The following is a 12898-nucleotide window of genomic DNA, read 5'->3' as shown; positions in this document are numbered from 1 at the left end:
GTAAGGAGCAATGGAGACTTAGAGTCCTGTGCAAAGTCTGTAGGGGGTGTTATCGGTGGTGAGCTGGAGCCAGTTCGCTAGAACCGGTTGTTAAATTTAGAAGCCCTTTTGGAACCAGTTGTCCCATGAGGGACAACCGGTTCTGAAAGGGCTTCTATATTTAACTGGCCAAAATTGGTGCCTTAGGTACAGACTCCCTAGGTGCTCCGGGGCTGGAGCACTTACAGGGAAAATTTGATGTGTGCAGAGCACCCACCGGCAGCTCCCTGCCCTGCCCCACCTCACCTCCGCTCCGCCTCCTCCCCTGAATGCACTGCGCTGCCCTGCTCTGCTTCACCCCCCCCATCCCCACCGGCTTCCAGCAAATTAGTTGTTCAGTGGGAAGCCGGGGAGGACTGAGAAGCAGGCAGCGGCTTCCCTCTCAGGCCCAGGGAGGCGGAGGCAGAGTGGAGGTGAGCTGGGGCGGGAGGACAGCCACCCACGCTGCAGCAGGTAACCTGGGGGGGGGGGGCACAGGGGAACCACTCCCCACCCCAGCTCACCTCCACCACCCTCGGCCTGAGCGGGAAGCCGCCGCCTGCTTCTCAGCCCTCCCCGGCTTCCTGAGCTAATCTGCGGGAAGCCGGGGTGGGGGTGGGGGGTTAAGCAGAGCGGGGCAGCACGTTCAGCGGAGGAGGCAGAGCACAGGTGAGGTGATCTGGGGCCAGGGGTGGGGAACTACCAGTGGGTGCTCTGCACCCACCAAATTTTCTCTGTGGGTGCTCCAGCCTAAGGCAACACTTTTGATGTCGTCAGTGGGGTGAGCGGCTGCTCCCCCGCCCCTAGGAGCCAGAGGGACCTGCCTGATGCTTCCTGGGAGCTGCCCCCCCAGCAGGTCCCTCTGGCTCTTAGGGGTGGGGTGGGCACCCACTACGGTGGCCCACGAGACCCTCCTGCCCAGTTCTGAGGGCAGTCAGGGGACAGGGGTGGATGGCACAGGGGCCTGGGGGGCATCAAGGAACACAGGGGGTTGGATGGGGCAGGAGTCCCCAGGGGGCGGGGATGAGCCACAACCCCCTCGTGGGGTAAGGAGGGAACCGGTTGTTAAGATTTTGGCAGCTCATCACTGGGTGTTATACTTATTGTGTGCCTTTGAAGCATTAGCATTTCCCTCAGCTAGAGGGGAGCAGGCAACAACGGGAGAAGACATAGGGAGGGCTGGAAGGAAGGAAATTAAACTACATGTTTTCATAGAAAAGCTATAAAAGGGGCTCAATTAAAAAAAATTATAGTAAATCACTTATGACAATACAAAGGTGTTACAGGCAAATCAATATGTGGGAGTTCCTATCAAAGATACAACAACTTTATCTAAAATGGTGCCTCTTTAAACAAGCCAGTGTAATAGACCTGGCACCTGGCTGGGGGATGGGTGGATCTCTTTGCTTTTATCAAAGGGGACTGAATACTCAAGTGAAGTTTTTTTTTATTCTTATGCCTGTTAAGGGACAAACAATCCAACCCAAAAGAAAAAAGGCATTCTGCTCAGTGAAATAATTTTTCTGATATCATCTATTTACAGGAAATAGACTTGAAGAAAAATAAGATCTTACTTCTTCTTGGCCATCACTACCATGTATCTCCAGGGCAATTTAATAGAAGACAGGTGGCAATACTTCTTGCTACACACTTCCTTTTGAGCATTTCAGCACAATTCAGATACAGAGGGCAGATATATTTTAAGTAAGGGGATCCTTGCAAGGTAAACTCCTCACCTTTGCCAATGTATATGCTCTCAGTCAATGGAAAGCTTTTTAGGAAACTGGATATTGGGGGTGGGGCAGGGAGGGAATTGCAATGAGATACTTACTGCCACTTTAGGTTAATTGAATGTACACTTGCTGTGTGGGAAGAGCAAGTGCAAATTTGTTGCATCACTTAGAAAAATGAGCATCTGGTGGATGGTTGGCAAGATGTGAATCAATGCCAGGGACTATACATATTATTCTGCAACTCATGGATCTTATTCCAGGATTGATGAAATTTGTTTTTAGGACCTTGGCTAATTTGGTCCAAAAACACTAATTTTGGAGTTATAACTTGGTCTGATTATGCCCCTGCATATATTAGATTAAAAGATTGGGACCCAGGGGAAAAAGAGCCTAGCAGTTGACTAGAGTTTTGTTTTATGTCCCCCTTAAAATTCAGAGTTGGAAGAAAGTTTTCAGAAATAAATTATATATGTATGTATATTGAAACATTGTGTGTTTGTTTCATTCCTCCAACTCTTATTTTATTCCACACTGGGGGAATTTGCCTTAAAATTTGTTTCTCCACAATATTTATTCCTAAATATTTTCAATTCCTTTGCCCATTTAAACTTATGTAGCTGATAAGTTTCTTTTGTAGTTTATTTTGAAGCCTACTACCTGCACCAATTCCAGCTTCAACTGTATTATTAGCAGGAGCAGAAACCTCATTAAAAATGATAGAACACGACATTGTCATACAAAATTAGTTTGCGTTTAGTCCAGAAGGTGTTTTAATATCTTTTACAAAGGGGCTTTCTCTCCCATTTATTGCAGATGATTCAATGGCCAAACTGGGGGGGGGGGCAGTGTGACAAGGCACCGGTCTTCCCCTAGACAAATTAAAAGGGGGGGGGATTGGTGACCATTTACCACAATAGATGCTTGAGGAGGAGTATAGAGGGCTGATATGCCCCTATAAAACTGATTCCCCAAACCAAAGCTTACCAAAAACAGAAGGGCACCCATTCCAGCCAGTGGAAGGCCTTCTCACTCTCTGATGAAAGCAGTGCATGGAAAGAATTGCTAGAATTAACATTATAGATCAAATTCAGAATTCTGCGGTTATTGGCTAGACACCTGCCAGCAATGAATCCAAACTAGTTCAGCTGAACATATTTGGGCAAGAGGACACAATCTCTTTTCTAAGATGTTGGCATACATTTTAGCATCCACATCAATTAAAGATATAGGGGTGTATGATGCACAAGGGGTTGGATCTTTTCCTTCTTTAGGAATAACTGTAGATTCTTGGAAAGGGACAAAAATGGCAATCTCATTCCTCTGCAATATACCGCTAAACAATTAAAATAGGGACCAACGCTTGCTTTAGAGTTCTGTAATGCTCTCCAGAAAACCTCTCAGAACCTGGAGCTTTACTGGATTTTAAATTCTTAATTACATCTTCAATTTCCACAGCAGAAATTTGCCTATCAAAAGCGATCCTGTCATCCTCTGTGATATGAGGTAGTTTTGCATGGCTCATATCTATTTATAAATTGAGGAGTTGGATGTTCTGAATTGTACGAAGTATGGAAAAAGTTAGCAAATATTTCAAAGAGCTTTTTGGTGCCAGTTACTAAGTCTCCCCTTTTATTTCTAATTAGAGGGATGGCTGATTTAGCCCAATTTTGTTTGTTTGAAGTTTCTGGCTAAGAGCCTAAATATTATTGTTTAACATCTACGTGCCTTACCTGTTTGTAACAGGTTAATTTTCCCTCTTAACTGTATTTTCTTATCTACAGGTTCTAAAAGTGTATTTGTCTATTTTCCAAAACAAAGTTCATTAACCAAACTAATTTTTAAGGTATGATTCTTAAATGAGGGGGATCCTTATAAATCACCTTTCCAGCAGCCCAGAGAACACTTATTGATTTCTTCCTTTTTTAGATTGACAGTTTTTAAAGAAATAGTTCTATGCTTTGACAAATCCCACTGTTGCTGGTTTTGAACACAGCAGGAGGTGCTAATACTAATGAGCATTGAGAGAACCCACATTCTATAGCAATACTTCCCTGCTCATGATTGAACTGGGAGTAGATTCCCTCGCGCACCTAAATTTCACAGTAAGTCATCTAGAGCAGCCTGCCCTGTTAACCATTTCTGGCTAAGGGATATTTGCTGACTTATTGAGGCAGATGCCTTGCTGCTAAATATGGCTGTATGGGACTAGGGATGTGGTCTGAGCACTCCTGGAGGCAAGATTTGTCCTCATCTTTGTGTTTTCTTTACCCAGAGCTTATCTACACATTGACTGGGGCAGAGCTACTGTCAGACTTTCTCTTCATGTCAGGGTCCCAGAGGAGAATCAGGCCCAGAATCTTGCTGGTTTCCTCTCCCCTGCATCTCTTCAAACCTTCTAGCACAACTTTTGTCTCTTTTTATCTAGTATGGTCCAAGAAGCACAAGCAACAGTGGGACAAGGGACAACCCAGCTGTCAGAATGTGGGGGTTCCCTGCCTTGGATTCTTAGTGCACACAGTCCTCATCCACACCAGAGGCAAGTTCAACACCATGTGCTTTATTTACAATGTGCTTCATAAACAGTTGTTCCACCACAGCCTAAGGTTTTCCCCCCAAGACTTTACCTACTACCCCAACACAGAGCAGGACCAAAGAGAGAGCTCTCACCTCTGATATCTTGGGCATCCTTTCAGACTCCTCACACATGTCTTTCTCCCTCCCTTTTCAACTGTTTCCAGCTGACTAGATGAATCACCCAGATAATTAGCGAATCACTCAGTAGTAGAACTATTACCTCAGCAATGTACCCCAGGTGGGGTCACTTCCAAAGTGCACTGAGTGGTGAGTCAGCCTTGGGCTACTCACACTGTCACCACAGGCTTTGCTTCCACATACGAAGAGTGTCAGCAAACAAGGTAACCATCACAGCTACCAACTAGGGGTAGTAACCCCAGAGTCACCACCTGTTAACACAAAATAATCTACATTGCTCCTGAAACACTCTCTGAATCTGTGGAGTGAGTTGCCACTGTTTATATCACTAAAGAGAAAGATAATTAAACTAAGAGGAAGGAAGAAACTTACTTATGAATCATACAATATCAAAACATATATATGGAGCATCTCTGCAAATGACAAGAGCTGGCCAAATAACTTTGCTTGGCTCTAGAGACTGCTTAGGGCAGTGGGTTTTTTCCAACCTTCCTCTCCCACCGGGGTAGACCCCATTGGAAATCTCAGACATAATTGGTGCTCTCTGTCCTCCCCCATCCCCCGGGGTCCATGGACCACAGCTTGAAAACCATTGGCTTAAATTGAACTAATTCTTTCCCAACACAAGATTTCTTGCTACATTGTTTTAACAATGCTGTTTCTTTGTGTATAAGCCAGAGGTCACTTCTGCCCACTGATGCTACTGGTTGACAGTATCAAATAAGTCATATGTCAGTTGCTCAATAGCTTTCATAACCAGCTAGTCGTGCCTGATAATGTGAAACTACAGGTTTTGTAATACTCCCTCCCCCAAGATAAAGGTAATAAATCCAACAAAAGAAACGGTCAAGTAAACGTATATTCCTTGTAAGAATCCACTTTCTAGGCTACGAGCAGCCAATCGGGAAGCGTAGGGAACTCCGTATGGACCCAATGGTCCAATGTGATAAGAGGAGGCAGGAAAGTTTTTTTTCAAAATCCATTTGAATGCTGAGGCCTGCATAGAATTGCATCTACCCTTCTTATTAAATGGTATACATCCCTGGGAGCATATAGTACCTGTGTTCTCCAGTGGCTTCTAAACAGTTTAAGGCTTTAGAGATCAAACCCTATACCTTAAACAGTTTTGGGCTTCCCTATCTGGAAGGCTGCCTTATTTCTCATGTCACATTGCAGCCAGCAGAAGCATCTGAGCTGGAATCCTGTTTTAATAATGCCTCACCATGTGGAGACTTTCAAAGTACCTGAGCTTGTCAGGAAAGAAAAAATTTCAACTAGTCATGACTCAATATTCCATTCCATTTAACCTTTCCACTAGATAAATACATAAATGATATATGTCGCCGTTAAGTCAGAGAATTGCTAGGAAAACACAATTTTAAAAGATACTAGATTTTTTTTACTATTATATTTGATTGAAAATATGAAAAACCTTTTAAGACTATGTTGCATCTCCCCCTCCCTTCTCCCCTTCCCTCCCTAAATACTAAAGTGATCACACAAGGAGCCAGTGTTAGTCACATAAGATGAATCTTTTTTACTCAAGGTTAAATGAAAGTGAACAGTAAATGGGATACTCATCTTCAGGTAATTGCCCATTTGGTGGACCTTCGTACATGTTTCACATTATTATCCCAACCAATTTCTAACTTGCTGCTTAATATAAAGGCTCGTAATGTTCTGGAAATATAAATTTATACTACCCTCAAACATCATAGGATACAATACAAAGAAAATACTATTAACAAAACATATGGTCATTTAAGAGGTCTTTGTTTATTGGCTGCAGGATTCAACATTTTCTTCATGTTGCAATAAGTAACATTAGTCCTATTTTTGGTGCACAAAGGTGTTCTCACTGCTCTTTCTTCGAGGGGCTCAGCTACAGTGCCAGCATGATTTTCAGTTGATCATCTGTCACTCAGTGCTGATGATCAATGAGGCAAAAAACCATGCAACAAGTGTTAGTTGGTTAAAATTAGTCTGAGAATATATTTATATATGTACATAGAGAATGTTGAATATTGTAACCTGCTTGCTGTCTTATAGTATCTTGTACAGTTACATTCTGATTGTAAAATACTGTTTTTTCATTTAAGGTTTGGTGTACAGGCAACTTACTCATTTAGCCGTTTCTCTACATGGGTTCTATTCTATTTACTTTCAACACACACGATTTCTACACAATCTGGTTCAGTCACATTTAATGATACAAAGTGGGGCAACCCCAGATAACTCTGGGCTGTGATTGCAGAGAACCCAATTCCCAATGCTTTTGAGTCACAACCCTGTGGAGGCTATGAAGACCATTTGCTAATGCATATAAGGTGGGTCCATAGGAAATAGCCAGCTCTGCCAAGTGCAGTTAAACTCGCCATTTCTGGTGGCTGTCCCTTTAGCACTAGTAGAATTCTCACAAGTACCTTCGTTCCATGCGTTTAAGAACTTTAAAGTCCCATTGACTGTTGCTGGGACTTAAGCACTTTGGAAAGTTTTATCCTACATCTATTTTTATCAGGAAGATTTTAGACTTGAAAAAGTAAGTGACAAAACAAACTCAGCTGGAAAGCAAAATATGACAATGACTGGCTGAAAGCAATGTCAAAGGGGATTTACAAGCACTTGCATGTGTGGACATAAGGCTGTAGCTACATGGATCCAGTTGTGGCCTTAGAAGTTGCAGAACTGAATGCTGGTACAAGAAGATATTTTGGAAATTTAATGTGTTACCTCCCCTTGCACGTCAAACTAAATTTATTCGTCTTTTTAGAAAAGTCGATCGCATCCTTTCTGCAAATGGAGGACTGTGGAGAACAGCATGATTCAGGTCACATCAGATTTCAACCTATGCAAACTTGAGGCTCCCCTACTTTTGTTTCAAAGCCAGGTTTGCCATGGTGAGCAAGATGACCCGGCTTATGGTTCTGAACAGGGACTCTGCAAACCCAGGTTGGTTCACGTGGCTTTGCCTCAGACAAGCTTTGCCTCAAGGTTGAGTGAATCCAATGAGAAGGAGTGTGAACCCACACTCAAAGTTTAGATGAACCAAGACTGCTCAAGCTTATACATTTCTAATAATGACCTCTATCCACAATGTGACATATGCAAAAGGTTGGACAGACTTGGAAGACATCCTGTGGTGGCTGGGGGGAATTGCAAAGACTTTGAATGGAATTTTACATACACTGTGGTCTTTAAGGCACAGCGCCGCCTTGCTAATACAATATAATTGATCACGGAGAATGTCTTTAATGTTACCATTTCAAGGTGGTAATAAGCTCTTAAGCTCTTTTGCAACCTAAACAGATTTCTTACTCTTGTATTTGACATCTGTCTATATATTTATCCTGAGGATGACGGATATGGCAAATTGCAGCTTTCCGGAGGTGGTGGTTGTGCAGCACAATGGAAAACGCTATCAGACCACACAAGAATAACCAACTGATTAACTGATTGACCTGAGCAGCAGCGCTCTCCAGGCTCATGTTAACCATAGTGCTTTCTCATACTAAAAGAGCTTCCAGTCTAGTTGTCAAGCTTCAGTACATATCATTACAATTGCTGCTGCTTCAATAGTCAGAACAGTAACTGGGCAAACGAAACCCTGCTTACTCTTATTCGTAGTCTGTCTGGTGTACGTATGGAGCTCAACATTCAGTCCATTCCTTGGTAGTTTTTAAATTCTGGTGGTGCCTCAGCTCCATTGATTTACTGCGCTACAGGACGGAAAAATGCCAAATAAAAAGATCCTGGGCTCCCACCTCACATTCTCTTATGTAGTGTAGTGCAACAAGATGCTAAAGGTCCTTTTCAGTATGAAAGTGAAGATTAAGGGCATTTTGAGAGACTCAAGGTTCAAATAATATGCCAGCCTCACATAGGCCAACCTCCTGCTAACGTCACTGGGACTCCTTCCTGTCTGCAAGGACTGTAGGTTTTGATTCTAATGGTTTAATAAAAAAAAACCCCAAAAACCAAACCCAAATCCTCCTATGATGGAGTATTAGGTTTCATTCAAAATATTTAAACTTTTCACTTGACAGAAAACAACTGACTAGAGCTGTACAGAGAGTTCTACTTCAGATTTTTAGAAGGGCTAGTTTAGAGTCCGGCACATTCTAGCTATTTCCTCAGAGCACTAACGACATTCAGTACACATGGATTTGTAGTTCTTGTGGCTGTCCAAGCTGGTGCATTTACAGCCCATTTCGGCGAGTCAAAAAGGTCATTCTTCATTCAGAGTGGCTGGGGCAAATCTGTTAACACAGTATAAAATATACCAAAATGACTGGCTGACTTTCTTAGCCCTTTTAAAAACTAGACATTAGCAAAACTCCAGTCCAGATACAATACAGCAAGACAGTATAAGGCTATGGAATTTGTGCTGCTTGATCCTAGAATTGTCCATACTTTCCTGATTAGTTTAGTATCATGCCGTGTTTGCCATTTATCCTGAAAATATACACAGCATGAACTGTTTGGGTCTCCAGCCCATGAGAATTTAGGCTATTTAATCCTACCATATTGACGTCAGCCTGGGGGCGGGAGAGGGGAACATGGCTGGAGACAGAACAGTACTCCGACACCTAAGTCACGTTTCCAAATGGGTAAATTTTCCTATTCATAATATTTACTAATCTAAGAGTATTTGGTTCAAATGTTCCAATTGCCTCTAGAAGTACAAATGTTATCTCTCTTCTCCCTCCCCACTGCAATGAACAGTTAAAGGAAAACTGTATTGATTTGCTTAGCCCAGCAGTACGAAAGTGCAGAATAAAAGGCATTTTCAGAGGCTCAAGACAAAGGCTGGAGGTTGCTCTCTTGCCGAAAGTGATTTAATTCTTGACACAGGGACTGGAGGAACAATGTTTAAGACAGTCTCTCACCTGCAGTAATTTTGGTTAGCATTAACAAAATAACTCTACTAGTTAATGAGTTACTTAAAGCTGAAAGATTTGCCTAAAGTGAATGGGAAATTGGCCTACAGTCTCTTGCACTGTGTTCACATTGCCAGTGTTAGAAATACCATCACTTTGCATTAAGTTGACTTCTTCCAGCCTTAGGCTCCAATAATGCATATTCTAATTTAGGTTTAAAGCATAACTATAAACAGTCTGACAAGTACTTCTTACCAGATGGAGCCATCATGCTGGGTGATCAATAAAGATACAGTCTACCTTTAAGCTGCAGTGGAATGGTTTCCATGGATTCTGGGCAGAAATGAAGCTGAAAGCTTTACTTGAAAGTCGCCTGATGCTACTGAGAGAACAACAACAAAGCAGTTTGGGAAAAGGTCAAGGGGAAAACCAAAGATTTAGGCTTTAAGCACATGCCATGTTGGTAACAGCAGTGCCAGCATGGAGCATAGGGTCATTATATTCTGAGGGCTTGTTTATACATGTAGACAAGCCCTGAAGAGTAACTAAGGAGGGCATCTGCTCTCTCAACTGATCTCTTTCCTGTGTGTATTTTAGGGTCTGCTAGTTACTGCATTGGCTCTGCAGTGCTAAGAAAGCGAACTATGCTATATTCTGGCGCCCCCATCAGAACTGTTAACTGAATGCTGGTTGCAGAATATTTACCAATTGAATGTTCAGATTCCCAGAGAGGTTTACAGGGCTGCTATTTAGAAAAACATGCATTACTGCTAAACACAGCACACAACTACAAGGTCATTTCAGTTACTTTTCAGAGAAGAACTATACTTCAGCTTGTCTTTAAAGAAAACCCTTTGTGCCCCAGTACAGTGAATCGTCACAGAAACGAACAAACATAGAATCCAGGGAAATTGCTGAATCAGTCAAAAGCTTCCAGGAGGAGAACTCATTACACTGCGGTCCTGCGAGTGCAGAAGGATAATAATAATCTGAACGTGTTTGGTACTGGAGTCTAGTTATGCTCTCCCATTTCTCTATACATTAAGACTTGGGTTTACTCCTACATATCATAGCAGCAGCAGTACTGGAACTGGACTACAGATTTTCTAGAGCAGCATTTTCTTCCCTTCTTATGTTGGCTCTTTCCCTCAGACCATTCTAGAGCATGAAGTCTTCACTGTTCTTTGGTAAATGGGGAAACGGTCATCACGGAATAAAGCTGTCTTAGGAATTCAGGAACGACACACCAACAGAAATAGAACATTGAAAGCATCATTTTAGCTCCATCCTGACCAACTGCGCATACCACAATGGCAACACATCTTTGTTGGATCTCTTTCCTTACCCCTTCTGACTAGTAAAATATTCTATTGTCCCTTGCATCCCAAAACACATGCACACAAAGCCATTATAACAAGGAGGGCATGGACAAGAGTCTATGAACAAAGTTCATTGGTACATCATTATGAAATCCTAAAGTTGTTTCTCTCAACGGATATAAAGTTCAACACATTCTGTACATGTTGGTTTCTCAGTTATAAAGTAAACACGGTAACAAATTGTTCATAAAGCATTAATTTTGTTTTTAAACACAGCCCCTTCTGGTTTTGTTTTTGAAAGTCGTCTCGTCAGAACACTATAAAGAGATGTATTACTACTGTGTGCAGACGGTGTATGACAGCAGAGGAAGAGAGAGGCACTTTGATTGGCTGGTATTCTTAGACTTCCCTTTTTTTCTGTGTAGGTTTATGTTCCTGACACTAGATGGTAGCGTTGTCACAGAAAACCATCATGGATAGGCACTTGGCAGCGCTGGGCACTGCCTTGGAATTTTGCTCTGCTATGTCATCAGAATTGGTTTCTGCCGCACTTCCAGAATATCTAAACAGACAAGAGAAGGCAATTTACAGTCCATATTGAGAATATCTGGCAAAAGTTTGTAATTGTTAAACAGCAAGTAAGAGGAACCAGTGATCTAATCATGGATTGCATGTTAGTCAAATTGTTTTCACACTAATTCAGAAGGGGATTAAAAAGCAGAACTGTCACATCGTATATCACCAAATACATGTTAATTTCTTGTTCTAGCATACTAACAGTGTGGTGGTAAACAAGAGCTATGTGCCAGCAGAGAGAGAGGACAACTGATCCAATGTAGAGTTTTTATAGTGATATGGGGTCCTTTGACAGGAAAGATGCAGTTGTATGGGGATCCTTTCAGGTAACATTGTTAGACAGTGGAATAGTCTTCCACGGGAACAGGTGGGAGCCCCATCACTGAGTAATTACTGTACCAAAACAAGCTTTTGCTGCCACTGAGAAATGCACCCAAATTCTGTTCTCACGCACCAAGGGAGCATCCGGTTTTCTTGAAGCCTCAGAAACAGAGACAAACATTGATAGGATTTCGTCTGCTGGCCTTGGTTACAGACAACAAAAAAACTAAGGGGTTTTGGAGCATTTTTGCTGTGTTCTAGTCCAGCAAAACATTAATTTGGATGCGTGCTTTTGAGAGTCAGGCCTCATTTTCAACATGGGCATGGAAAGGTAGACACTTAAATCTGTATTTAGGTGCCTAAATGGGCACTTGAGATATTTAATAACGTTTAGCAATTGGGCTGCCAGTCTCTCCTTTATTAGGCAACAGAAAAAGAGTAAGGATTATTATTTGGTATAAAAGAGGGTTGATTTAGATTTCATAATTAGGAGGCAGATCAAGTACGTTCGCGCAAAGTTGCAAAGATCAGGCATTAGTATGGACTCAGGATTCTCACAAGTCCACCCCCTCTTCAAGCCACCTCACAGGAAGACCCTGACAAGTAGATAATGTTTATAATGTTCCTTGAATTGCAATAAATTTGGGGTTTTACTGGAACTGCAAGAAGTGATTTCATTAGGTGAAAGCTCTGCACACAGACAAACCAGTCTAGTACCTATCAGCTCACACGTCCCAAGTGATCTCAACTGCTGGACTGGAGCATGAAGAGAGAGATGGATTCTAAGATACAGGAGGTCAAGTAACAAATACCTTCCCAGATCAAAACCAGCTCCTTAGACTGCACCCAAAAAATATCTTTGAGCCAATGTAGACTATGGAGCACAGTTGTATTATAGCATGAAACGTTATGTAAATGGGCAACTAAATATTCACTGCCTGAACTTGCTAAGTGGTCTGAAAGGGTACCTTCATGGACACGGTATTACAATGCTCCAATCTGGAGCTGAAAGGGGCATGGTTAGGTTTGCATCAAGTATCAAGAGAAGTGCCACAGTCTCCAGACCAACATAAACAAGAACTCTTGATCACTGCTGCTTTCTCCGCATCCGAAAGCGGCCCAGGATCCGACAGGAACTCTAGACTGACAGCCTCATCATGGAAAGGTTCGTATGCTCCCTCAACTGAGAGTGCTAGTCCAGAGCCCTCCAGTTGTTTCCCTCAGCCCATCATCAATAACTGTCTTTAGCAGACAGATTGGAGTTAGCTGGATATAAATCTATACACTGGTGTACATATATCACCTTGTATATCAACTTACATGGCCCTATAAAAAAACCCCT

General features: G+C 42.3%; 1 protein-coding gene across 2 annotated transcripts in view; it reads right to left on the bottom strand.

The window, feature by feature from the left end:
- Positions 1-5976: 5976 nt before the first annotated feature.
- KIAA0930 (KIAA0930 ortholog) overlaps positions 5977-12898 on the bottom strand; it is a 134749-nt gene continuing 127827 nt past the window's right edge. For both annotated transcript variants that reach the window (XM_077825553.1, XM_077825546.1), the window contains one exon: positions 5977-11221. In XM_077825553.1, coding sequence (XP_077681679.1) covers positions 11181-11221 — 41 coding nt within the window. In that variant the 3' untranslated portion in view covers positions 5977-11180. The remainder of the gene's footprint in view (positions 11222-12898) is intronic.

The sequence above is a fragment of the Eretmochelys imbricata genome, chromosome 1, assembly GCF_965152235.1.
Source record: "Eretmochelys imbricata isolate rEreImb1 chromosome 1, rEreImb1.hap1, whole genome shotgun sequence".
Taxonomy (NCBI): domain Eukaryota; kingdom Metazoa; phylum Chordata; order Testudines; family Cheloniidae; genus Eretmochelys; species Eretmochelys imbricata.
This window is presented reverse-complemented; position numbering and strand designations above follow the sequence as displayed.